We start from the raw sequence: 26,578 nt of genomic DNA, 5'->3' as shown, positions 1-26,578 counted from the left end.
ATGGTGCTGGCAATATTTACTCCTGCTTAGAAGAACTTTGTGCCCCTTCTTAGATTATTTACTGTGCACTTACAATCAAACCATGTTTCAGGAGTCACTGGACAGATTCATGAAATTTCTCTTGGTTTTTTCCAGGAGCTTTGGGGCTACAAATTGTCTGCCTGGAGTAATTACAGCTGTGTTTACACAGGAAACCTCAGGGGTGTTACAAGAGCACTGTTGCTGTGTATCTGTCTCCTTTCTCACCTGGCTGGTCTGCAGACTGCTTGGTCAGAGAAGCAGCAGAAGCAGAGCAGCCTGAAATCATCCCAGCCTGAGATCTGGTCCTCTCCACCTCCCTTAACAGTATCAGATAAACAGCATAGACCTATTTATGATCTGGTTAACAACGAACTCTGATTTGTTACCAGCTTATTCATTCTGAGTGTTAGACTACAGCAAAGATCTTTTAACAAAAGATACCATTCCAATCCATAGTAATGATGGTGTGTTTAACAAATGACACCATCAATACTATTGACTGTAATACCTAAAAAATGTGGATACTCCTTCCCAACCCTTTAAAGAATTTTAAAGTAATACTGTCCTACTTCCCAAAACCATTTAATATGCAAATATCCTAAGATGAGAATTGCATTTTGCATTTCCCCAGTCCCAGTGTAACCTCTGAAGATGCCCAGCACCTTAATTAATAAATGCACATTCCAGTTCATCCAGCATCCCTCTCCATCTAACGTGCACATCCCTTTTGGTGTCTGGAGATGGGAACTGGAGTAAATGTTTAATTACCATTTCATTAATAACAAAGTGCAAAGGGGTAACAATTAACAGGTTGAAATTTTGCAAGCAGAGTTGTGCTCACTAGGAATTGAAGTGTCAAATCATGCCAGTTACTCAATGAGTATTTACACAGGAATGAGGAGGCAGGATCAGTGAGTACACGTGCAATCGCATGGAAATGATGCTGAGGTGATTACTCACCGTATTATAAAAGGAAATTATTTGGCTCAGGGAAAGAGAGCAGATGGTTGGGAAATAATCATAAAACTGTAACTACCAATGGGAGGAACATGTAGAGAAAGAAAAATGGCAAGGGGATGAGATGTTTGCAGAATGGGATGAGGAAGTTTGGTTTAACTGGATGGCCTTTAATTTCCATGAACAATAAGTATAACGTTCTTGCAGGGATTGTTCTTATGTAATTATTTTCTATGTTTTAATACTCAACTTTTTTCCTCACCTAGTGACATTTGAATCTTAAGTAGAAAGTAAATGGTGACAGAAAATGGAACTGCCATATGTGCTTGCTCTGACAAAAATAAAAAGGTCTATACTTTTTCTTTTCCAACAAACACATATGTTTTTACCTATAACTCTTTTTTTCTTGAGATTGGATTATGAATTTCTTAACGTGTGTGTCAGACCATCTGTTAGACAATGAATTTTCCCTAGGTCTCAGTAATATCCTTAAGTAATGACACTCAAGACAATTCTTTTTTATAAGTGTGATGTAGTTTTTTTGATTTTTTTAGTCAAAAAATGTATATAAAGTTATATAAATGTATATAACTCTAAATGGCACTTAGCTGATATGGATTCAGGTAACAGGGTACTTCGCAATAGCATGGGAATGGATGACAAGAGAGGCAGAAATTTGTTGCCTTGAGATGCTAAAACACAACTCAGCAGAGTTTTGTCCTGATATTTGGGAAAAAATAAGAGACTGAGTTATTTTCTCATTTAAATGGAGTTCTGTAGAGAGTATTAAAATAGAGCAACCAAGTTTTGAGGGCAGCATATGTTGGGTTCACTCATTCCTGTCAAGTTCCTGAAGTAAAAATAAAATGGAAATTCATGTGATTAAAGATTTTATCTTACATTAATTATCCAAATATACACATGCACTTTGAGCCCAATCTCACCCTGTCTCAAATAAAAATACTGTTATTCTAGAATATGTATTATTGCTGAGATACATCTTCTGAGTTTATTGGTGTGACAAATATATCTACTTTGTGGGACAAAAATATAATTTATATTTAAGGAAACCCTAAACAGAATTAGTTTTTTCAAGATGAAAGAAAAAAGAATTTCTATTCAGGTCCAACTCCTACATGAAAGTATGCATTTTGAAGTCAAAGCCTTTTAATAAAAGTGCTTTGATTAGGTTTGCTGATGGGTAGTCTGTTCATTCAACAAAAACCTCTCCTGCATCCAGCTGTCAGGAGTCCAGGGACTCAACCAAAACTTCCAAAGTCAGACACATGGGGACACCTGAGGGTTTGGGGTCTGTAGGACAGGACACCAAGAGTGTGAAGGAATAAGAGGCAGCACGAAGGAAGGATGTAGCGCATCCTGTAGCACAGGAAATTTTCTGACATAAAATACAGTTCAACCATTAGCCAAATGCAGAGCTGGAGCACTCCAACTACTTCACAGCTACAGAGAAATTTATGTATTTTTATTCATGTTATCAAAAGTCACAGCTAACTTTTCCCCTGTATTTTGGTTTTTGATATTGGATTGTCCTTTCTGCATTACCGTTTCTGATTAGATTGGGGGTTAGGATTCTATTTTTGAAAATATTAAACTTCACTGAATGAATCCCAGTTATCTATAAAATCATAAAAGGAGAAAATAGCTGAGCCAGACACATCATTGTGTTACCATAGAAACAAGAGACTCTTTCTGGCCTCCCGTCATTTTGTACACAAAACCACCAAACTTTGAAAATGTTTCCTGGTACCACAGTGTCATTTTGGGAAAGGAAACTTAATTTCCAACAGGGTTGACAGATATTGGCTCTTACCCCATTTTAGGGTAGGCAGCACAATGTGACAGCGGGAGAAAAGGATTCTCTGGGGAAAAAAAGACCCTCCAGAGATTTACAGAAATAAAAAGTAAAGACACAGGCTGTAGTGGCACCATTGAAACAAAATTTTACCTTGCAAGAATAAAAATAGCTGCCATATAGGACAACATATTTGGGGGAAAGCAACAGAAATCTTTGCAGGCCCTCATTATAATAAATTCCTGGGATGCATATCATGAAACAACTACAGTTAATATGACTTTTAATGCTCCAATTGTACATCCACATTCATAAAAGATTATTTTAGAAGGATCAGAGCTAACAGAACATCATATTTTCTTTTTTTTCTTGACATATCTTTTTGTCAGAGTGGGTACCACAGAATGACTAGAAAGTTCTGGGAGTATCAATTGCTGCTTCCAAAGCTTATGTCTAACTAGTTCTATTGAAAATCCAAAGCTAGAAATATTATTTTTTAAAGATTGCAGTCCCGATCCTTTCTGAGGAATTGACTATGAAACCTAAGTTTTTAAAAGACAAAGCATATTCATTATCACTGCATAACACCTGGTGACAAAGCATTTTTGCCACACAACTATGGCAAAAGTTCTCATCCAAAAATGGAGTAGATAAATCTGAACAAGACTTATACTTTAGTTGAAACACTTTCTTTTTCTTTTATACAGAATTTATTTTTCCTCTGAGAAATGGCTTCTTTATGTCTTTGTTATACTTCCTGAAAATGGTTTTACTTTAAAGAAGTTAGTTTCTAAGGAAATCAGCTTGAATTTAGCCTTTTTTTTTTTTTTTTTTTTGTTTTAGGGCTTCAAGATTCCATTTTTTTTTTACTTGTAATTGATGTAAGGAAAACATCACTATTGTGATAAATGTGTAAACACATTTACATCTGTTTGTGTATTACATAAATTCAGGTCCTGAATATGTCTTGCAATAGTAACTCTGCCAGCTGTGATACAGGGCTCAAATGCCAATTTACATGTGCTGCTTTCCTCCACTTCTTCTTGCAGTTTCACCAAAGTAGCTCACTTTAAAATGTTAGAAATTGTTTTTTCATTCCTGAAAGCTTCAGTCCTAAAATGTCTTCCACATCAGCCTGAGCTGATTTAGTTATCTCTGCAATTCTTTGGATTTTACTGTGGCCTCTGCAGAATTTGTGTCCATCCATTTATGGCATCTCAGATAAGGTCAGTTCTAAAGGAATAATGAGCTACCAGATGTTAGCAAGCAATCACAGGAACACTGAGATTTCTGTGCATTCATTAAACTTGGTCAGATTTGGAGGAATATTTCAACTCACTGATTGTCAAGTCATTTTTCTGAACGATGGCAACACAAAACCTCAATCAATAAACAGGTATTAGAACATTCTAAACACAAGTAAAACATTGTATTTTCGTCCAGCTTGGCATGAAAATTTCAATCTGCATAGCTGCCATGCAGGAGTTTAAGTTTAGACAAGACATACCTCACACAAAATCTTTTTATAATATTCCCAGGGTGGCTGTTGAAGAGAAAATATGGCCCATACAATACAATATTACAGCTTTTTTTCTTATAGCAGCCTAGATGGAGCTGGAGAGAGCCACTTAGGGAATTTGAAAAATACTTTCAAGCATCTCAAAATCTAAATCGTCTCATCTGTCAAGAGAAAACACATCTAACTCTTTGGAAAAAAAAAAAAAATTCTTTTAGGATAACATAAATCCAATGAGGTGTCAAATATAACCACATTTCACTCATTACAATGGCGAGCCTCTGAGAATGAATTTGCAGTTCAGACAATTCATCAGCCTATTCCTGGTTTCAATTCTTCATGCCTTAGCTGCCAGCAGTTTTATTTCCTTTTATTTTTCGTTGTTTGTGATGGCTTGTTATCAATGAGATGGGCTTGTGCAAATGTCATTATTTTTCTGCTGCAAGTTTTGCTTCCTTGGATGCAGCTGCTGTTGATGGCAAAGATGTTCTTGTGAATTCAGAGCAGCTCAGGCACAGTGATGATGCTGCTCTGATGGCAATGATTGGTCTGGGGTTTTTAGCTGACTTTCTAACCACCTGCCAAGTGTCGTCAGAGACCTTTTGCTGCTGCAAGCTATTAACTGCAGTTAAGAACATAAGACGGTTTTGCCCCCAACAATCCCTAAAATTTCATTTAAGTTCACTTCAGGCAATAGTTGGATTCAACCTTATTATATTTTAAGAGATTATTATATTTAGAATATTCTACCTCTATTATATTTTAGTTTTAAATAAATTATTTTTTTGAGCTGTTCATGCTGTCCACTTGACTCTAGGGAGTGATGCTGCTAACTTTATAACAAGAGTTAACACTCATTTTTCTATTAAAAAAACTTAAAGGTAATTCAACCACAGGCACACATAAGGTGTTCCATGGCTTAAATGTAGCTATGGGAGGATATAAAAACTTGGAAGGCAAGGAAATGCACCAGCTTTACTACTTTAAAATTACAGAGGAAGTGGAAACTAGATTAATGCAGTATTCACCTAGGAGAAAATGTCTAACAAGTAGCATGAAAAAAAAGGATTATAAGGAATATAAGAAGGAGCAATAAATAATAGTCTTCCTTCTTTTTATATAAGCCTCTGTTGACTCTTAGTGACAAAATAAAAATTTATCCACACGTGATTTATTTTTCAACTCATTAGGTGGAACAATGTTTACAATCAATTTGTATAACCAAATATTAATGACATTCAGTGCAGAGATGATTAAAGGACTATGATATGAGCTTTTCTAATCCCTTTGGAGACAACAAAAAATATAATTATTTAAACAATTTAGACAATGCCCATTACAGCTGGTTAATTGCAGTTCATAAGTCTTTTGCCTTTCTGAATGCCATTTAAACCCAAACACAAGTGAGCATGTTCAAATATGGGGTTTTGTTGTTTTTTTTAATCTCAGTTGGGTAGTCGGAGGACCTGATTAATTGAGCAACTGAATAATTTACTCATTGCTATTGTACATTTTTATAAATTATGTTCTGATACCAAAATCACCTTTATTTATTGGCAGTTATTTATTTTTTGCATGGCAAGCCAGGAAGTGATTTCATCACTCCTAATGGGACAGCACAAGGGTTACATCAACTGAAAATGAGCAACCAACCTCAGAAGTTACTCCTCTAATGCAAAACTAAACTTTTGTGACTTCATAGTATTTTAAAATAAATAAAGGCCCAATTTCAAATATTTTAAGCAGATGGGTAGTAACTGGTAGACATTTTCCAATGAATTTTAGTTTGCAAGCCCTGAAGAATTTGGTGTGGTGCTTGTGAATAGTTCTATCAACCCCCAATGAGATGTTCTAGGAAGACAAACTCCCAGAATTAACTAACAGGCATTGCAAGGTCTCCAGTCTGGGTATTTCATTATTTTTCATCTAAAGCCTCTCTGTTATCAGAGCTGAAAGGTGCCTTGATTTGAATCTTCCCCTCTCAATGCTGATAAAAATTTAGTAGAGACCAGCCTTCAGCTCTGCCCCTGGGATTCTGAGGGAGGCACAACAAACCTCTGGCTCCAGGGGAAAACAGAGGGAGGATTTCTGTTTGGGTTTGGTGTGTCCACATTGAGGCAGGGAATGGGACAGGAGCATCCCTGGGTGGGTTCATGTCCTGCTGACACAACCAAATGGGCCCTCTCTGGAATGTGTGGATTTCCTAAAAACCCAAATAAAACCACCACTGTGGGATTATGCCCTTTTCTAACCCAGAGATGGGGCAACTGAGGGGTGTTATAAAAACTTTTATTCCATTTTCAGTCTCATGGGAAGGGTGAGACAATACAGATGTTATAATTCACACAATTACAGATGTTATAATTCATCACAATCAAAAGCCAACTGATTTGGAGTTATGGTGGAAGGTGAGAGACGTTTTGGGGAATTAGTTTGGAGTTGGGGGGTGGAGTGGATGTAGTTGAGAAAGCGGAGGAATGTTTAAAGGTATTAATTATTGCATGATATGTTGGCAGTTGTATGATCTTTGTTTATGGTAAAAGTTCTGAACAAAGACCTTCTGGCCCTACAGCATTCCCTGCAGAAAGTGAAAGCAGCTCTGTGGGAAGGCCATTTAAGGTACATTTCAGCACATATCAGCACTATCTGACATGCCTAAAAAAATGTAACTGGCAAAAACTACTTAATTATTTGAACCTGGGCATTTGTAATAAAGAACTGCAGTGAACTGTCTCAAAATTAAAACATTATACAAGGGAATAAGCAGCTTGCTTTTACCAAAATCTGAGGAAACAATTAAACAGGGAGATAGAGAAATCTTTTTTTCCTCCAGTAAAATCACTGATCAAGGTCACAAATCCACTCTGTACATCTGTTTCTTTTTCCTCCAACAATGTCCACATTAATCTCTCCAAAACAAATCACTCCCAATGTAGGTAGAACAACAAGATACTGATTTTGATTTCAGCATACAAACATTTTTTTAATATAGGTCTTATTTAAAGAAAAATGCCAGTTTTGTTGTGATTTATATACATGTATTTTATCCACATATGCAACTTTGAGAGAAATAGATAATTCACATGGATGAATTGGAAATTAATTTCTCCAATTCTGCAGATAGACAGATAAACAGATCAATTACCTAAATCCTGAAAAATAAGATTAATTCTATCAGATTTTCTGAAAATCTTAAAAAGATTCCTCAAATTACATACTTTGCATCACAAAAAGAAATGTTTACTTGAAACTTTGATTCAAAGAACTACTCCATTATTTTGAATTTAATGTAAATGTTGTAATTTTCTCCTGTTTTCAGTGGAGAAAAATGAAGCAAGTAATAGAAAATCAATTTCAACTAGATGTAAGTAAATTATAATTTACTTTAAAAGTGTGTCTTTGGGGAACAGCAGCTTTGTGGCTTTTTAAGTTGAATTCAGTAAATAACAGTCAAAAAACGGAGACAAATCTCAGTATTTTATTTTCAAATTTACCTAATTCATGCACTCTGTTTTAAGTACTGCAAAGGAGTTTAGAAGAAAATAGGAGGTGGAAATAGAGCAGGACATTTCTGTTCTCCAGGAACTGAATGTGAGGTTTTGGTTGTATTTTTATGCATATAGTAATGTTGCTAATAGCTGTTTTAGTATGTAAACACCTCAGGAATTGAATTAAGAGTTTACAGGAAAATAAATGGAGCTTTTTAAAAAAGAGCAATAGGATGAAGAGAAGGAATAATTTTATTTCATTTCAGAAGACAGTAAGGAGTTCCAACTCTGACCTAGGACATTCTTGGTCTGACATGTAACAACATCTCTTTCAGTGATCTCGGTGTGGAGGCTGCTTTAGGGAAAAAAAAATTATGGGTACAGGACCAGCAGCAAATTATACTGAAGTAAGAAAAAAACCACAGCAAAACTTAAACATTAAAAAAAAATTTTAAAAAAAATTAAAAGCAATAATAAATAAATAAATAAATAAATAAATAAAGCTTCTTTCTTTTACCTATTTAGTTGCTTCTTACTTTACTTTTATTTATAAACTAAAAGCAAAGTAAAAACCAAACCAACACAGAAAGCCCAAATATACCCATCTGTGGCTTGGGTTCCAATTGCCAAATGCTGTGATGGAAATTAATTGATCAGAGCAAATCCAGTGCAGGATCAAAACCTATGCTGAATATTTTTTGTCAAATTGTGAGAGAAGAATTCTGGAAGATTGAAAAAGCTTTTATTCAAGAATAAAGGAAGGAAAATGCAGCTGAGTATGTCAGCATTTTTTCCTCTACCTTGTATGATCTGTCAATTTAAAGTTATTTTGGATCAGAGCAGTTTTTCTTTTTTCCATCAACTTTCTATAGATTACTCTTTGATTTTTGGAACAGTTCAAGTCACATTACCTATAACAATGGCTAAAAACCATACTTAGGAATATGTTGTCCCATTTCCTGATATTCTCCATGCCAGCCAGGAAAAACAGCCCCAACATCTTTGTAGTCGAAGAAAAGACATCAGAGATATGCAAAACTTGAAATGGAAAGAGGTGGATGGGATCATTTTAGGAGATGATGAGGTAACCATGCCAAATTATAAATATATAAACACTTTTATATATATATATATATATATATATAAAACATACATCTATAAATAATATATAAATACTTCCATCCATTGGAATTATATAGGACTAGGCCTCCTTCTACTGCTAGGCTTCACAAGTGCTTATTGGAGCGTTCTAGGTAATTTTGATATAAATGGGAAAGAGCTCCTTAAATGGATGAGGAAAAGAGTCAGACCTGGCCACAGCCCAAGGCACTGGAAAACCACAGGACTATGACTGCTCACACAAACAGCAGGGAGAGGGGAAATGGAAACAGGAGGGAAAATAAGGAAGGAGAGTCTTCTAAACTTCAGATAGTTCAGAATGAAAGTAAGGAAAAATGCCTATCACTTCAAGGTACACTGGTTGTAACTAAGAATGGACTAAGGCAATAAAAAGGTTGGAAAGAAAAAGAGGTTTTGCATCAAAGAAAAAATATAATGTGAGAAAGAAGTAAGAAAATTCTTGTGTACACTTCATAACAGCTAAACTCTTTCTATGTCAGGTACTCTCACCATGTTGTTTACCAAGATAAAATACCTTGAATTTTTGCATTGAAATATTTTCCCTATAGGCTGACGTACTAAACTTAAAATTTACATACTGGAGAATAATTTCCATCCTGTATGGAACCCATGTTTGTATTTATCAGTGGTAGGCTGTGAATGGAATTTCAGATTCCACAGTGTTGCACAGGGCTACGTGCTCCCCTGGTTTACAGGGAATACAAAAGAGTGATTAGATCCAAGAATTACAATTCAAATACTTCTTTTGTGTCTCAATGGTGATGTCCAGATTTGAAATAAAAGGAATAAAGGAATAACAAGTACAGCCAAAAAACCCCAAACAAACAGAAAAAGATGGCATATATTTTGGGAAAGGGAAGTCAAGGCAAAATTTTAAAATATACTCGCTCCTGGTGAATTTGATCCACGTTAACTTTTAAAGTCTTGCCTTCTTTATCCCACATTTTACTGTCATGGCTTGTTTGTTTCACAGGTGCCAGATATGTAGATTTGGACACCAGTGGCACAATCTGGTTTTGATGTATTTTATCCTCCATACCGCCAAAGGCCAACGATTTACAGCTGGGTATGAAAATAACATTTTGACTCTGCCTGAAACACAGCCTTAAGGAAGGGTGGCAATGGGCTGTGCACTTGTTTATACAAGAAAGATAAGAAAAATTACTTTGATTTGACAGCGTGCTGGAGACTGATACCAGTGTGCTCAAGGAAGTACTTTAAAGTCAGAATTTCAGACACGACTTGGTGATTCAAATATAAGCCACAGCAAAAATGTTTTATTGCTCGGTCTGGCACTCATCCTTCTCATGCTACTAGTGATGCTCTTTCAGTCAGGCAAAAAACTGGTTCACAAATATCACCCAAAGCTGTCTCCTCTGTGGAAAAACTCAGGAGAGTTTTCTGCATGCTGGTGCCCTGAATTAGGAAACTGAAGTAAGGATAATGAAGAGGAGTGATAGGAACAAAAATAGAAATGGAAAACAGTGACAAAGAGCAGGCACATTGAGGAGAGGATCCACAAAAAACAGACAGTGAAGTTTGGCAGGATGTTTTTTCCACATTATATCACACAGGGAGATGACATGGAATCATGAGATAAACTTTGAAGTGAGAGCAGGCTGAATTTTACAACTTTTGACACTACAGACCTCCATAAAAAGATACTATTATGCATTTTATAATTGCTGTGAAGCACATTCACAAGGAGTTTTATGCTGTGCTTATCATGGCACATTGAAATGCCAATTTGGAACTACTATCACATCCTATTAGGTTACATACATAACCAAGGACTACAAAAAAAAAAAAAATATTAATGACTTAGTTGATTCTTGATTAGTAAGATGGTTGTGCTGCATATAATAATAGAAAAAATGTTTATCTTGAGGAGTCATATTTCAACACTTGCACAGCTCTAATCTAAATTCCAAGAAGGACAAGCCACTATAGAAAAAGTGAAATTGACCACAGTTAAAGGATATTGAAAATGTTGTCCTCTTGTGAATCTTAGATCATATTTTTAAGTGGAATCAAAAAGCAGGACACCATGTCAAAATATGATAAAAAAATACTGTTTAAAAAGCCAAAAATCAACTACTTCTAAAATGAAGGGTTAGGGGGAACCCCTGCAGAGCATTTCAAAGCAAAAATACCAAGATTTATTCTTTTTGATGTTACTGAAAGGTGAGAACTGCCATAGAGAAAAGGTAAGAATTGACTGGAAAAACATGTGGAGGGTGTTGCAAAAAACATTCACAGACATCTCTGTGAAAGAATCTGCCTAAGAAAGCTCCTGAAGTTGTTCATACTCAGAATTTCGTGCAGTTTCTTAGGGCTGTATAAAATTAGGAATCATGATAGGAGCAACACACTTTAATTAGCATTAATTTTTTGATGTAACATATTCAAGTTGATGTACTGAGACTTTGGAGTGGGAGATCCTCTCTCCATCTTTCTGCGAACAAAATACAAACCTGCTCTATGCCAAAGCTGGCCAGGCAGCCACAGCGGCCAGTTCCAGGAGGAACTGTTCACTTTGGTAACAGAAACATCAGACAGACGTGTTGCTTTAGGACTGAAGTGGGAGTAAAAAAATAAATGGTTTTTTGAGATGGAGAACTCTCCAGAGCAGAACAATGGGAAAGTTTCCATTTTTAAGTTTCCATTTTAAAGTCTTAATTTGGGGGCAATGGAAAGAAGACAGCAAGGAAAAAAGTGCTATCCACAGATGCTCCACGGCAAACACTACCAAATCAAAATCCTGGACTTCCAGGATAAGACCATAATTCAGGAATGCCATGACTGGGACTCTTGCATTACACAGGCCAAAAAGGCCTAACCTTCAGCTCCTGTGCAGAGCCTACAACTCTGTCTCTGGGTTAAAATATATCCAATGAGAGAAAATTCATCTTATGCTCAGGTAAGCTACTCTCAAGGTTAGTCACAGTGGTAAAGTTTTTTCCCACACCATTTCCTTGTCATGAATTTCCTTAGCTTCCATGCTAGAAGGGATTTCAAACTTTGATACTTTGGTGTTGGCTTTCTTTTTTCATTTTTATGTTGGGTTGTGGTTTTTCTAGATTAAAGAGAGATCAGCTATCAGAAATCTTTCCACTATTTAAGCTGAGCTCACCTCCTAACCTCTTTTTCTTTCTTTTTTTTTCCTCTTTTTTTGCAGAGGGGAAAAGGATAAAGTGAATGGCTTAAGTCCTAAGCCGCTTAAGAATTTCTAAGCCCCTTTAGGGTACAGGATGTTTTCTGAAAACTGAACTTTTCTGCAGGTTTGTTTTTGTTTTTTTTTTTCCCTTAACTAACCTTCAAGTTTCCACATGCTTTCTGAAATACAGGTGACAAAATCAGACACAGTGCTTCACTAACTGTGCCCAGGAAATAGAAAACAGGACTATTTTCCAGTACAGTCTTGCAGTAAACTAATTGCCCTGCTCCTCCAATGATTTAATTGACTGTCAGCTCAGATCCCTTTTACTCTGTCCACATCTTTAGTCACTTCTTGTAGGTCTTACTCATTTGGGCTTGGATAATGAGCATGAACTTTGGGCCAAGTGTAGATAAAGTATCCAGGAACTACCAGCCCTGCTCTGACTCCTGCCCTGAAGGGCCTCCAGGAAACTCAAGAGCATCCTGAAAGAGGAGTTTTCTCCCATTTTCTGCTGAGTGCTGAAGAGCCCAGAGTCAGGATGCTGGGAAGGAAATGCCTGCCTCATTTGGTGAAACAGCCATGGTTATGTTACAGCACCACCAGGATCAGGAGGCCATCACAGGGTGTTTCAGATTGGCATTTTGAAAAACTAGCCCTTTGAGAGCTTTTTGTTGGTGCTTGATACAAAGAAAGGACAAAAATTGCTCTTAATACATGACAGATCTAGAGATAAAAACTGGAGGCTGCTGCTCTGGGCAACTTAGCACACCCTGAGAGCATGTGTGATGTGTAATTTATTATCCTGATGCATGCAAGGATGGATGGAAGGATGGAAAGGCTCCATGGAGGATGCACTGCCATCACAGAATGTTTCAGACTAGCATTTTGAAAAATTAGTCCTTTGAGAGTTTTCTGTTGGTGCATCAGGGTTTGCTGTAACAGTGCATTGCACGGAGTGTGAGACAGGATGCCAAAAAATGCTGCTACTACAGGCAGAACAGTGTAACGTATTTGAGAAAGCATTGAATAAACATCACTGTTTATGTGTGGGAGGCACAAACTCCATGGGATAGTCCTGCTGCCACAGCTAGCCAACCAAAGCATATGAAAAATAGAGAGATGCTAAATAAGAAGAAAAGAGATAAGCGAATGTGGGGAAAAACCCAAAACCAACAAAACAAAACAACAAACCAATCAAACACACTCCACCAAAACAAAAAAGAAAAAAAAGTTGAAAACCTCATAAAACTCATCTATCAACAAATTTTAGGTTATTTCTTTAGCCAACAGAAAGCTCTTGAGACAGACAATTCCCTACTTACTTACACATTCAGAGGTTGCCAGGCTGGCCACTGTGCCTTGGCCTTGATGACTGTTAGAACCTCATCACTCTGTGAAAAGAGACAAAGGACATTTTTAAAGGAGAGCAATATGTTTGACAGCAGAAAAAAAGTGCAGGGCATGAGATCAAATTGTGACTATGAGCTTTAAACACCAGCAGCATTGGTTTGGCATCATCAGCTGAGGGAAAGCTTCCACCAGGAATTCCCAAGCTTGATACAAAGCAAGAATAGAAAAATTGCTCTTAATACATGACAGATCTTCAGATAAAAACTGGAGGCTGCTGCTCTGGGCAACCTCAACACCTGTGAGCAGGTGTGATGTGTTATTTATTATCCTGATGTTTGGAAGAATGTATGGAAGGATGGAAAGGCTCCATGGTAGATGCACTGCACTGGTAGCACATTCTCTTTGCTCTCCATTCATGCTTGTAAAAATCACAGGGTGAAATGCAGCAGCCATCTGTGGAAGCCCACAAAGCACTGTACAAAAATTATTTCCTAAAGTCTGCTGTCATCCTTGCATCAGCACTTTTAAACTCTATATTGCGACAATAAACTCAGGACAAGGGCAGAAGAGCATTAACAAGGCTCAGGTGCCCCAAAGAAATGTATCACACTTCTTCAGAAGCATTTTCCCCTTCTCCTTTAGGAATCCACACCAGTAATTCACCTGGGAGGGACACAAAGTTCACAATTCACTCCCATGATTTCTACTGTCTTTTAAAAATATTCCCCAATTAGAGCAAGAAACCCACTTCATATATTGCCAGTAATTGGCACTTCCAGCAGAGCTGACCTTTCAGTTTAGTGATAACAGTGCCATTTCTTGCTTGATAGCAACAATTCTGACACCCCAGACCAGCCCCAGTCCATCCACACCCCAGCTCAAAGAATAACAGGTTCCACTGGTTGTCTCTACCACTCTCAATATCCCCTGAGTCCCTCTCTTCACCAAAGCAAGGGCATTGCAGAGATGATGTGCCCTCTCTGTGACACAAGAGGCTTTCAGCCTCAGGAATATAAATGTGACATGACCTCTCCCTTAGCCTGAGTGGATGGAAAAGCCAGTTTTTGGAAATCAATTTTATAAATGCAGATTCCTGGAAAAATCCTACATGAAGTATCCTGAGCTATAAGAGCTGAAAATCCAACTTTACAAAGGCAAGTAAGTATAAAGATATTTTACCAAGCTCCCACACTACTGGTACAGGTAGAAAAAAGAGAATCTTGTGCTGGCAGGCAGCAATCAAACAGCAGGCAGATCCTCTGGGGCAGGCACACCCTGGATGAGCAGCACCAGCCCAACACTCTCCATGCAGGAGAGATTCAGCACATTCAGGTTCATCTAGGGTGGCCTTCTTTACACCTCCACATTTTCAGAAGTAGAGAGACTGTCACTACGATATTTTCTGAAAAATCCTCTTTGCCCAGGATTTTCTCCTGGGAAGCTGAGAAGCCTCAGAGAGGAATGAAAACAATAATTATCTGATTGCTGCTCCTGTGTTTGATGCTTTCGAATGTGGTCTGGAGATTGTTTATCCAACAGGCGGGCGTTTGATTGGTTCCATGTGAATTATTTTTTCTTAATGGCCAATCACGGCCAGCTGTGTCAGACACTCTGACTCAGTCACGAGCTTTCATTATCATTCTTGCTAAGCCTTCTGATATAGCCTTTCTCTTTCTTTAGTATAGTTTTAGTATATCATTCTTTATTATAATATCATATCATAAAATAATAAATCAGCCTTCTGAGGACATGGAGTCAAATTCTCATCTCTTCCCTCATCCTGAGGACCTCACAAACACCACAGAGAGACAGTTTTGCATTTAAAGTGGTTTAAAAAGTAACTGATGAAACGAATTAAGTTAAAGGCTTGAAGTTAAAAGACATTGTCTGTCTCTGACAACAAAATTTTCCTTAATTTTTAATTTTCCTTGTTTCAATATCCTAAAGCTTGCCAGCCAGGCATATCTTCCTTTACTTGCCTTTTCAATGATATTTGCCTCCAAAATTATTAACTCTGCATTTTACATCCCAACAAAAGTCTGTCATGAGCATTTACATTTATTAAAGTCATGCACTGCTTATCTAATAGCAGGCAGTAATTATGTCACTAGTATCAAAATCAGCCACATCTGAAAGCATTTCAACACATGCTGCTCAAATTAAAAATTAACACCAAGAGCTGATAAGCAGTGACTAACATCTCAGTAGTAAGTACAGAGGGAAGGAAATAAGAAGTAGTGCATACTGCATTCAGACAAGCTTGAAATTTTAAGGGAGGTGAAAATTCAGATCCAAATACTGAATTCAGAGACACCTGAATAAAAAAAATTAAAAAAAAAAAAAAAAAAAAAAAAAAAGTAGAATCTGGTATTCTGTTGAGCCTGAAATGAAAATACACATTTTTCCTACCAAGGGCTCCTTGACAATAACATGGGATTAAGATATACCCTGATACAATTCCAGACTGATATTCTGATTGTGCAGGTGTCTCTGTCATGCACATTCCCAACGTTTCTGGTGAGGTCTGGCTGCTGGGCATGGGGATGTCAGCCCTACTTCCACCATGTGTGGCCACTGTTCATCATCTCCCCAAACTCCTGCAGGGATCCCCAGGATGGGGAGCTCCTCCAAAAGTAGTGACCTTCCTCTTCCTCTGCTCCAGACCCTCCAGCTGACCCCCACATTTTTGAGGACAAACATGGTAAATTTAAGCAGCCTTGTGTTCACAGCCTTGTGAACAATCCATGGATGGAGAACAATCATGGACATGGATGGACAAGATGCTGTGCTTGGATTTGTTGGCCAGTCTCTTCAGCTATAATTATTGGCAGATGGTAAAAGCTGAGAGGATATGAAATGCTTGAAGAGAAACCCACAAATTAGTAACAAATAACCAGCTGATGCAACCCAACTGCCTTGAAAAACCAACTGCACAAACTTTACAGTAGAGGCAAAAAACACCACATTTTTTAATATAATAAGAATATAAATGTATTAACATTTTCTTAATGCTTGCTGTCCTACATTTGTACCCAGTTTACTCTTCATATCCCAAAGTTTTGCTTTAATTAATTTAAGTAAACAAAGTCTCAAATTTCCACCAAAATATGGAAAAGAGAACTGGGATTTTTTTCACCATGGTATGTTGCAAGTTGTCATCAATTTTGTATTTATCTTGAAAGAAATTATTCAAAGTAATGAAACTCTTACATTTTGTCAGAGAAAATGAGATTGTTTGCAAAATGATGTAGTGTCAAAATGTTTCACCGTCAGAAGTTAAAGGACAGGGCACCAATGTTCCTGCTTGGAGCTGATGAAAATCCTGCAAGTGTGGTTGGACACAATCACTGACAAAACTTGGTTTTTTCCCAAAGCTGCTTCTGCAATTTCAGTTTTGAGTACAATTACAGGACTCCAGCTTCCATTTGAAGTAGAATGGCTCCTTCTCTACAGGCTTCAAACTTGGTCAAGAAGTCGAGTGGTGACAAAGTGGTTTCCAGGTTGACTTCAATTTAATTTGGATTGTGGCCTAAATTAAAACATGCAAAAAATTGCAAACAACTCTCCTTTTCTCCGCATCCACTTTCTACACTGGTGTTCAAGCTGGGGCTGAGTGTTTGACTCAATAGCTGTCCCCTCTGAAAGTACTGCTCTCCAAAAAGTCCTAATGGCATGATTTTAAAAGGTTGATAATGCCATTCTGATACTGACAGCCTTGCTGTTACTCTGAAGTTGTTAAAAAATTAATCCTTTGCTTTCCATCCATTTGTTCCTGCAATGTATAAATGAATGTGCATGCAGAATAAAGTAATTAAATGCCATCACACAGAACCCTGTGGTATAAAACCACAGCTAAGTTAAAACCTTTTACTGTGCACCTACAAAAGATTAAAAGCATTTCCTCACTTCAAAAACAGAAAGTGGGACATTGCTTAAAAAGGCAGCATTAAAGACAGACCTTGATTTGAAGTCTTTCCAAACCAAGGGGACTTAACACTTTTGAAGGGTAAAATCCATTTAAAAGGTAATGAAAGCTTTCAGAAAAAGTTTTAAGTATGATCTGAATATCTTTGGAGTGAAAGAGAGATTAGTAACATCTAGAAAGCCCGATGTTGTGGTGTGATGCTATATCCTGTCCCTCCGGATAGGGACGGGATATTGGGATAGGATATTGTGCCAACTTCTTCCTTCCCTTCCCCCTGCTCTCTTGCCCTCTTCCTAAGTGCTGTTTGTCAAGTTCCACATTCCAGTAAGGGCGTCGTGTGATTGGCAGAAGTTCAAAAGATGCTTCTCAGACCTGGGGTCATTGGCCTGTCCAGGTGTCATTGTCCCCTGAGACCCTCCCCCTCCCACCTGGTTGGTGGCTCACCTATCCTCTCCCTCCCCCCTCCCTGTGGGTTTAAAAGGCACTGGAACCGTGCGGTAGGGATTCTGTTGGAGTTGTTACAGAGATTCAGAACTCTGTCACCCTGGAATAAACTCTGGATTTAACCCTCCGTCGGAATCTGCTCTTTTCCTCTTCACCATCGCCTGAACTTTTTCCACTAGAGGTAAACTGAGTTTCTACTTTGCTTGGACTCATTCTGAGTGCCTGCCAGGCAGCTAAAAGCGTCTCTGAGGTGAAAAACCACAGCTGATACCTTTGGTTAATAGCCCTGTAAGTTGCTCCATGTGCTCCTGCTACTGTTTGGTAACCGGCATGGGATAGCATCTATTCCATACTATTTCCAAGCAATTTTTATAAGTTTTATTACTATTTTTATTTTAGGTCTGCCAATGTTAGAAGCTATCAGTGTGCAGATCACTTAGCACTTTGCAATAATGATATGATTTGGATCAGCTAAACAAATTAATGTGTTTTCTGACATCAGAATCAGAGTTAGAGCCAATGAACTGTGGGAATGGAAAACACCTGGTTTGGGCCCGAGCTCAGTTTCACTCATTTCCTACTGCTGCTGCTTGGCATTCATTCCATTGTTTTAGAACAGAGAACATTTAATTCCTTCCACAACACTCCTCACACTATCTCTCACTGTGGAGAGAATGCCTTTCTCTCCACAGTGAATTCATTTTCACAAGACTCTCAAAAAGTAGAAAAAGCAACATTATCTTCAGTTCCCAGATGATGAATTGAATGTCTTCTGGAAACAAACCTACATATCTGAGTTATAAGATAGCATCTTCCCTGCAGGATCATCCTTCCCCTCAAAAAAAAAATTGTTATTAAAGGAGAAAGAGATAAAAGAAGCATGAAAAAGTTTATTGCACAGTTCTGTGGGGAACCAAATGCTATGAAAATTAGAATGATGTAGTGCTTTGGAGGGATTGTTGGCTGCTCTTAATTAATAATCTGATCAGTCTTCTATGATTGGTATAAATTGTCCTTATTCCACCTCCACTGTGTGCAAAGACACAGAAATCACAGAAAACATTAAAAACCCAATCTGGCCTTTAAAAGTATTATCTAATGCAAAATACCTGATTAATTAATGCCTAAAATAATTAAGAACTTTCATGGCATAATACTCTAAGTATGGCATGTTTTCTCCTCTTGATAAAATCAGTAGAAAACTTTCCTACCCCAGTTTTACAGATGTATTTCAATGAAAAAGGACACTGATGTAGGCTCATTTCTGAAATTAATAAAAATTTCAAAAGAAAAAGGAATTATGTGTCTTTTGTGATAACAAAATATTTCTGTGACAAAAGAAGAGCTGAGATGCAGTTCACCATGAAGAAATGTTTCTAGGAAAGTATGTACAACTACTGTTTTTTTCCTGTTCTTAAAAAAGAGCATTTTTGAAAAGGTTAAGCTTTTAGTCACAAATTACTTCATTTGAGAGGGAAAAATACCCCTAATTAAAGACAAATACTTATTGTTATTGTCTGATGATGACTAAATTATGTTTAAATCTATGCCTGACTTAGATTCAGGCAGTTTATACTTAAAGCCAGTAGCACAGGTTTGGAATTATCATAAGCAAGAGCAAAAATGCATTTCAGCCAGTGGAATGATACCAGGATTGTGTTTGCCCATTTTACTTTGACTTCTCTATGTTTATGACAGCAACTGTATCGCAGCTGAAAAAACCTCACATATTGTAAGATATATAAAGATGGCTGAATGGAATTCATTTTTTGATCACAGTACCTACAAATTACAGTACAAATAGCTGTTTCTTTAATTTAAAAGTCTTGCTTATTTTCTTTGAAAAATTGGTAATGCCATTTCAGGGAATAAAAAAATCTGATTTTTTTCAGTTTACCAATTATAAAAGTCTGGGGGAATTTCCAGGCTTTTAATAATAAACAGTCAATTACTAAAAACACAGTTTTGGGCTTGAGATAGATAAAGAAATACTGCTGGGTTGAAACTGAATAAAAAAAGAACGAAAGCTGAGCATTTAAATCCATTTCTGAACTGTTACTGCCTGTAAACATCCCTGCTTCAGAAGAGCAAATAACCCAGCACCTCTGACAGTCCCAGCTTAACTCCTGTGCTGCATAGGAAAGCTTTTCTGCACTGGATACTCAGCAATTTTGTATTCACTTTTACAAAGAAAAACCTCTCTGTCTGATAATCAGGCTGCGAATTTCCCCCAAATGTGAATATTGTCCATATTTTGCAGAAAATATGGAAATATGTGTCAAGGCTTCGCCGTTTCAGGGTGGTGATTGCACAAATGTCAGTTGACATTGTGTATTTTAAACTAAGCTTTCTGAGGGTATTACAGGAATTATAACTCCTGACTTTTTGAAAAATTACTAGGATGGGGTGCAAAAAGAAGTGTGTTCATTGTTAATCTGGGTTTACATCTCAAAAGTACAGGCTCACCTTGCATTAACAACTTTTGCATTACTGTCCCACAGGGTTTCTTTCACTGGGGTGGAGGTTTCAGGAGGAGAATGTAGGCTGAAATTGATAACAGAGCTGTTGCTATTGGCAACATTAAAATCAGATGTGCTGGTTTATTTCCATGAAGGTGCAGTTACATAATCTGGGGTGCTCCCAATAAAGCAATAATTCATGTTTTGCACAGAATAAATCTTAACAGTGTGTGTTAATGAGCCCTAGGTATGCTCTAAGGATCTGAGCTCTTACTTTCTCTGCCTGAGCAGATTCCTTAGAAAAGAGTCTCCCTCAGGAATCCAGTTCTTGATTGCATGTTGATTTTCAACTGCATACTTTGCTTCGTTCTACATCAAATGCTTTGCTGTCTCGAGCACTACAGAAACATTCTGGGATCTAAAATTACTTTGCCATACCCAAGGGAAAATCTTTTTACTACAATTCAAAATGCCTACTTTTTAAATGGGTTCAAACTAGATTTTGGAGCTGACCTTAAGTGGTGCAACTCCTACCCTCTGCTTAATAGGTTTATCCAACACACACCCTTTCGACCTCCTCCTGTCTTAACTTTCCTAATTCCATCGATCCTTTAGGCTAACCTAGCTTTTAAGCCTAGCCATTAAAGTGCTATAAAGCTACTGCTATTTTAAACTCTCAAAAGATTGGACACCAGAAGAGAAATGGGGGAAAAAAAGCTGTTGACCAATCCAACACATTCTGTGTGCAATGAAGCAGCTGTATGCAATTGAGTGGCAAGACAAAACCTGCATTCACTGGAGATAAAGATAAAACTGGTTTAAATCACTAGGTTCACTCATCAGATTCATATCCAGGTAACTACAGCATGGTTTTTTGCTCAGGCTCCTTGAAATAGTTTCAAAACAGTCAGGGATGAAAGCATTGAGACAGGCTTTTGGGGATGCTAGGAAAAAGTGAAATTCAACTGCTTAAATAGCAGAAGGAAAGCTCAGGAGAAGGCTGGGTCTGCTCTGAGAAGCAGCCCAGGGAATGGGGCACAGAACAATTCTGTCATCTGCTAAATGCTGGCAGTGAGACTCCAGATGTCACAATTATTCTTCCCGATGCTTTGCTCACACATTAGCCAAATGTAGGAGCTTGAGCAGAGGAGAAATAATTATTTGGCTAATAGCAAGGGTATTAAATAAGACCAGAAAATTAGCTCAGGAGGTGAGCTTTCCTGACCCTTGACAGCACTTTGTCAAATCAATGTAGGGGTTTTATTCCATTCAGAATGTACAATAAAATTTTCTAAATGTTCTTTAGCTGCTGTACAGAGGCAATCACAACAGCTTTATTTTCCTTCAGTAAAGATAACGTTCCTAAGCCACCCTTTACCATTTCTTCAAAAACAAACAAAAAAAAACCAAAAAAAAAAAACCCCAAGAAACCAAACCAAACAAACAAACAAAAAGAAACACAAAAAATAAATCCCAAAAAAAACACCCAACCCAAAACTTACCAAAGAGCCCAGAATAAATATAGCTTTTTAGCAAGTTAAGGAATCATGGATACATATTTTCTGTAGTCTGGAAAAGAATATTCTTTTAGGGAAATCACCATCCCTTGCCAGCCCCCAATACATCCAGCAGTGCTGTGACAGGGTGCTGCCCTGTGAGCCCTTCCTCTGGCACAGCACAGCCTCACAGCTCATGCTTTGACATTACCCTGCTTCAAGATTTAATGACCAGAACACCTGGGGCTGGGATTTGGGATAAAGTCATCTACATCTCTGCCAGGACTCAGGAGAGCAGGCTTTTAAGGGGAATGTCAGGGTTTTCTCCAAGAAGCAGAGATGTTGCCATTTTTTCCGTTAGGGGCTGCCTTTACCACCTTCCTCCTTTGCAGCTCCTTTCCCCTTGAAAAGCAGCTCTGTGTGACTCCAAGGACTGTCTGCATTCCTCCACAGAGAGCAGCTCCAGTCTGACAGTCCTGATTCTGCTGGTGGACTTTAATTCTGCCTCAGTTTTGCTTCTGCACTCCTGTAAGTGAGGACAGACAGACAGAGGAGACTGCACTGCCCAACCTGCAGGCAGCTTTTAGGGCAGTAGGTAGCTTTTGTTTTTCTCTGACAAGGAACTCTCCTGTCCTGTTTTCCAGCAAGGCTTTGCAAGGGGCTCTTTTCTGGAACCTGTGGCTCAGTGGAAGCCTCTCCCTGACAGTTTTGTCTGACCCCATCCTGGTGCAGTAAATACTCAGATGGACTTTGTTAAGCCACTGGTGCAATTTATCATTGAACCTTGTTAATATTGTTGCTTCTCTCTTGCAAGAAGTACATCTCCCTATCCACAACAACTGGGGCAAATCCAGAAACTGAGACTGGCCCTGAAAATTTCCTTCTTACTTAGAAATTTCAGAAGTCTGAGTGTAATATTGTCATCCATCTTGGGGAGGGGGGGTGTCACCCTTGCTTTCCAGCAGTTAAACAGCAGGAAAACAGGGAAATGGCATTTTTTTGTGAATTTGTTTGGGTTTTGGGTGTTTGTTGGTTTGTTTGCTTGTTTTTGAAAGTTATTTAGCACTAACTGTTCTCCCAGAGCAGTGTAGGAAAGTGAGATAAAGGATATCTCCCTACCTGTTGCTTAAAGAGCTCCAGTTAATATGACCACACTTTCCATGTGCCACTGGGTCGAATAATATTAAAAGAGGAATTACATAATTCAGCATTATATACTGTAGGAGATGCTACTAGAGTGACCTCTGCACTCAGTATTATTAACATACGAGGGAAGAACTATTAATTCCACTGTAGAAAGTACTGTTTGGGTTCCTATTTGCTTATTTAGAAATGCCAAAACAGAAGAGAATACTAGGAGTTAAACCCTGGAGCCATAATGCTGCATGTCACCCTCTAGTAACCAGATGAATGATGTTGTCTCTGTTATAAGCCAGAGATGAAGAAAGGTGTTTGTCTTAAGGAACATCTCTAAAGTGTTCTGGAAAAGTCCACGCATATCAAATTGCTGACTGCAGCACTCATGTAGTTATTTTATTATTAGAATAGCTCTAAGTTAAAAACCACAAACGAGGGCTTGCACTCTAAAAACAGGTATTTCCAAATTTGCACTGTACTCACAAGGTTAACTCTAAGATATTAATGCAAAACAATCACTGCAGTGAGGTCAGGATAAACATAAGTATTTAAGTTTTAGCTCTGAGGTACCAAAGACTGGTAGGGACACACCCCAAGGCTGTTACCTCAGCTAAAAATACTTATTGTGAGGTGCATCCTTTGTTCTTTCACGTGGTTGTTTTGAAATCTTGTGTACACTGACCTGTTTATATGCTTCTTTCTAAAGCTGATGTTCTGAAATTAGGTTTACATTTCAGAGTTAACTGTTAACCATGTTATCATGAAATGACACAATGCATTCTTACGCCACGAAACAGGCATTTTAAATATTGCATGGCTTATTCAGTCCCAGAAAAGCCACAGTAATTACATATTTATTAAACTTTGGTAGTTCTCATTCCCACAGTGTCCTAGGGTGACTGTTATCACCATTCATGTGTGTGTAATTTATGCTAGATATTATGTTCTGTGCCTTTCAGACTGGCAGAGTGAAAGTTTTGTTTTGGGCCTCTTATCAGCCACTTGGCGGGATATCCAGATAGCACCAGCACACGCTGCTTTTTTTGCTTTTTGCCCTGCTTTTCGCTTTTGCTCTTGCTTCTGCTTTGCTTCTGCTTTGCTTGCTCTTGCTTCGCCCCCACCCCTTCTCATTAGTTACCTTAGCTAAACAGTCCAAATTCCTTTCTGAACTGTTCCCCCGCAAACCCTGTTTGGACCTGCTGACTGCTCCGGACTGGGATTCAGAACACGGAGAGAGAGGTTACACCTTGTGGCTGCAGCAGCTGCCTCAGCACCGGAGGGACTGGTAACAGCGACCACCCCCAGGAGAGACTTTCCAAATTTGTCATCTTTTTCAGAGCAGTGAAAGAGTGGTGTCATCCGGTATTGTTCATTGTGTGTGCTAGAGAGTGCTGTGCTTGTCAAATAAACAAGTTCTTTCCACCTCTCTCTGAAGAATTCTTCCCGAACCGGTTGAGGGAGGAGCCGTGTGAGTTTGTTTTTGGAGAAGCCCTTTTTGGAGATTCTCTCCCAGTTTTGCCCTAAACCAGGACAAATTTTGGCGCCCAAAGTGTGGGGCTCGAGAGAGAGTGGGAAAACCCTGTTTTGAGTGCATTTTGGTTACCATTATTTTGTGTCAGTATAAAGCAGTTCATAGATATGCTTTCTGAATTCATAATGTCTATTGGGGTGAAGGCTTGCCTGCATTTCTGGTCCCTAGGGTTTTTTGAGATCTTAATACTTCTATGGTCTCTTGGTTTATTTTCTTATCCAGAAATAGCTCTTGTATTGTCCCTAATACGTAGCTTTTACAGCAGAGGGGCAGTGACCAGAATAGCTATCCTGCTGGGCTTGGTGGTAATAGCTTGTAAGAAGTTAATAAATATGTTGGGGTCTGCTCCAGGTGTGAATGGTTCATGGTTATGGTTATGCATCCACTTGGTTAGAAGAAGAGCAGGAGGGTGAGGCTTTTCAGCCTTTGCTTTCCTTCTTCTCCTCTGAATCTGTTACATCACAATTGGAGAATGTTCAGTTTCCCCTGAATGTTAAAGAGACCATCTTTCTAGTACTGGTAAGCTTCCTCTATATAGTCTGCTGCTTCTCTAGAATGAGGGCTGAGATTTCTAGACGGGCTGATGAGATCCCTGACTCAAGAATTAACCCAGGTGTAGAAAATCCTAAGTGGTGTGGGAAATGGGAGAATATGGGCAAAATCCTGAAGGAATTCTCTGACCCTATAGTCTGGGACTTTCCCCATGAACAAATTCAGAACCCAGCTGAGGTGGGGAAATATCTGAAAGAGAAGTACCAAGATGACCCTAAAGAGAAAAAGATCATTGCAATGAGCTGGGCCTTAGCATATGCTTATCGCACATTGCTAGATACAGTTAGACAGCAGAGAGAGGCAGAGGAGCAAAGATACAAATCAGCAGCTATCCCGGTCACTCAGGCTGCAGCCAGCACCCCAGGCTCAAAGACAGCAGCCAAGCTAGATAGTGAGCCTAAGCCAGCAGCTAAACCAATAACTGCTGCTACCAGCACTAGAAGTGGAAAATGCACGGGCAAGACCAATCGACAAGTAGATGATGATGATGATGCAGGAGAAGGACCCTCAGCACCTCCTGATGTAAAATCAGAAGTCAAAGCAGCAAGTGCCAGATCAGAAGCCAATATGGAGTCCTTTTCCCTGAAGGACCTCCGTGGCCTAAAGAAGGATTACACCTGGCGACCTGATGAAACCATAATTAGTTGGTTAGTCCGTCTCTGAGATGCTGCAGGCGAGGCCACAATTCTGGATGGCACTGAAGCAAGGCATTTGAGATCCCTGTCACATGATCCTGTCATCGACCAAGGAATGATGAGGGGAGTTAATCCTCACAGCCTCTGAGCACGGGTCTTGGACAGTGTTGCACAAAGATATCTGTGTGCAGATGATCTTTTTATGCAGCAGACCCAGTGGAAGACCATAGAGCAAAAGATCCAATGCTTGAGAGAAATGGCAGTGGCAGAGATTGTCTTCTCAGATGATGTGACAATTAAGAACCCAGACTTGGTACCGTGCACGTTTGTGATGTGGCAGAAACTTGTACAACTTGGGCCACATGAATATGCTTCTGCCTTAGCCATAATGAAATGGGATGAGAGAGATGAGACTGTGCTAGATATGGCAAAGAAGCTCCGAGCATATGCAGATGCTGTGCATGGCCCAACACATGCCAGAATCGCAGCAGTGGAAACACGCCTGCAGAAGTTAGAAGATAAGATAGAAGAAAATCACAAGAAGCTCAGAGAGGAGATTAAGGAAGACCTTCTCCAAATCTCAGCAGTACAGATCAGAAGTCCTAGTGCCCAATATAGACGTTCCCCAGATGGAGAGAGAAGGTACACCCCACAAGCTGAGCTGTAGTCCTTCCTGCGTGGTAGTGGAGAGAACATGAAGAGATGAGAAATCTACTGCTGCTCTGGCACGACAGGTATGTGAATTGAAAGAAGGCAAGACTCAGAGAGGGAGTTCCACCAAAAGGGAAGCAGCTCCAGTTGCCCATAGCCGAACTGCCAGATATGATGATGATATGTCTGATCCCCTTGAAGGAACATCCAAGACATATACCCAGGGAAAGAAGCATGACCAGGCTTAGAAAGGCCCTGCCTCTAGCCAAGTAGAAACTAAAGAAAATCATGTTTTCTGGTCTG

The 26,578-nt window shown here is 38.7% G+C and overlaps 1 protein-coding gene across 1 annotated transcript in view; it reads right to left on the bottom strand.

Moving 5' to 3' along the window:
* Positions 1-26,578, bottom strand: part of SPON1 (spondin 1) — a 203,503-nt gene that overhangs the window by 19,184 nt on the left and 157,741 nt on the right. Inside the window, exon 7 of the mRNA XM_009097061.4 lies at positions 13,422-13,486. Coding sequence (XP_009095309.1) covers positions 13,422-13,486 — 65 coding nt within the window. The remainder of the gene's footprint in view (positions 1-13,421; positions 13,487-26,578) is intronic.

The sequence above is a fragment of the Serinus canaria genome, chromosome 5, assembly GCF_022539315.1.
Source record: "Serinus canaria isolate serCan28SL12 chromosome 5, serCan2020, whole genome shotgun sequence".
NCBI lineage: Eukaryota > Metazoa > Chordata > Aves > Passeriformes > Fringillidae > Serinus > Serinus canaria.
The sequence above is the reverse complement of the archived record's forward strand: the minus strand, read 5'-3'. Positions and strand labels throughout refer to the sequence as shown.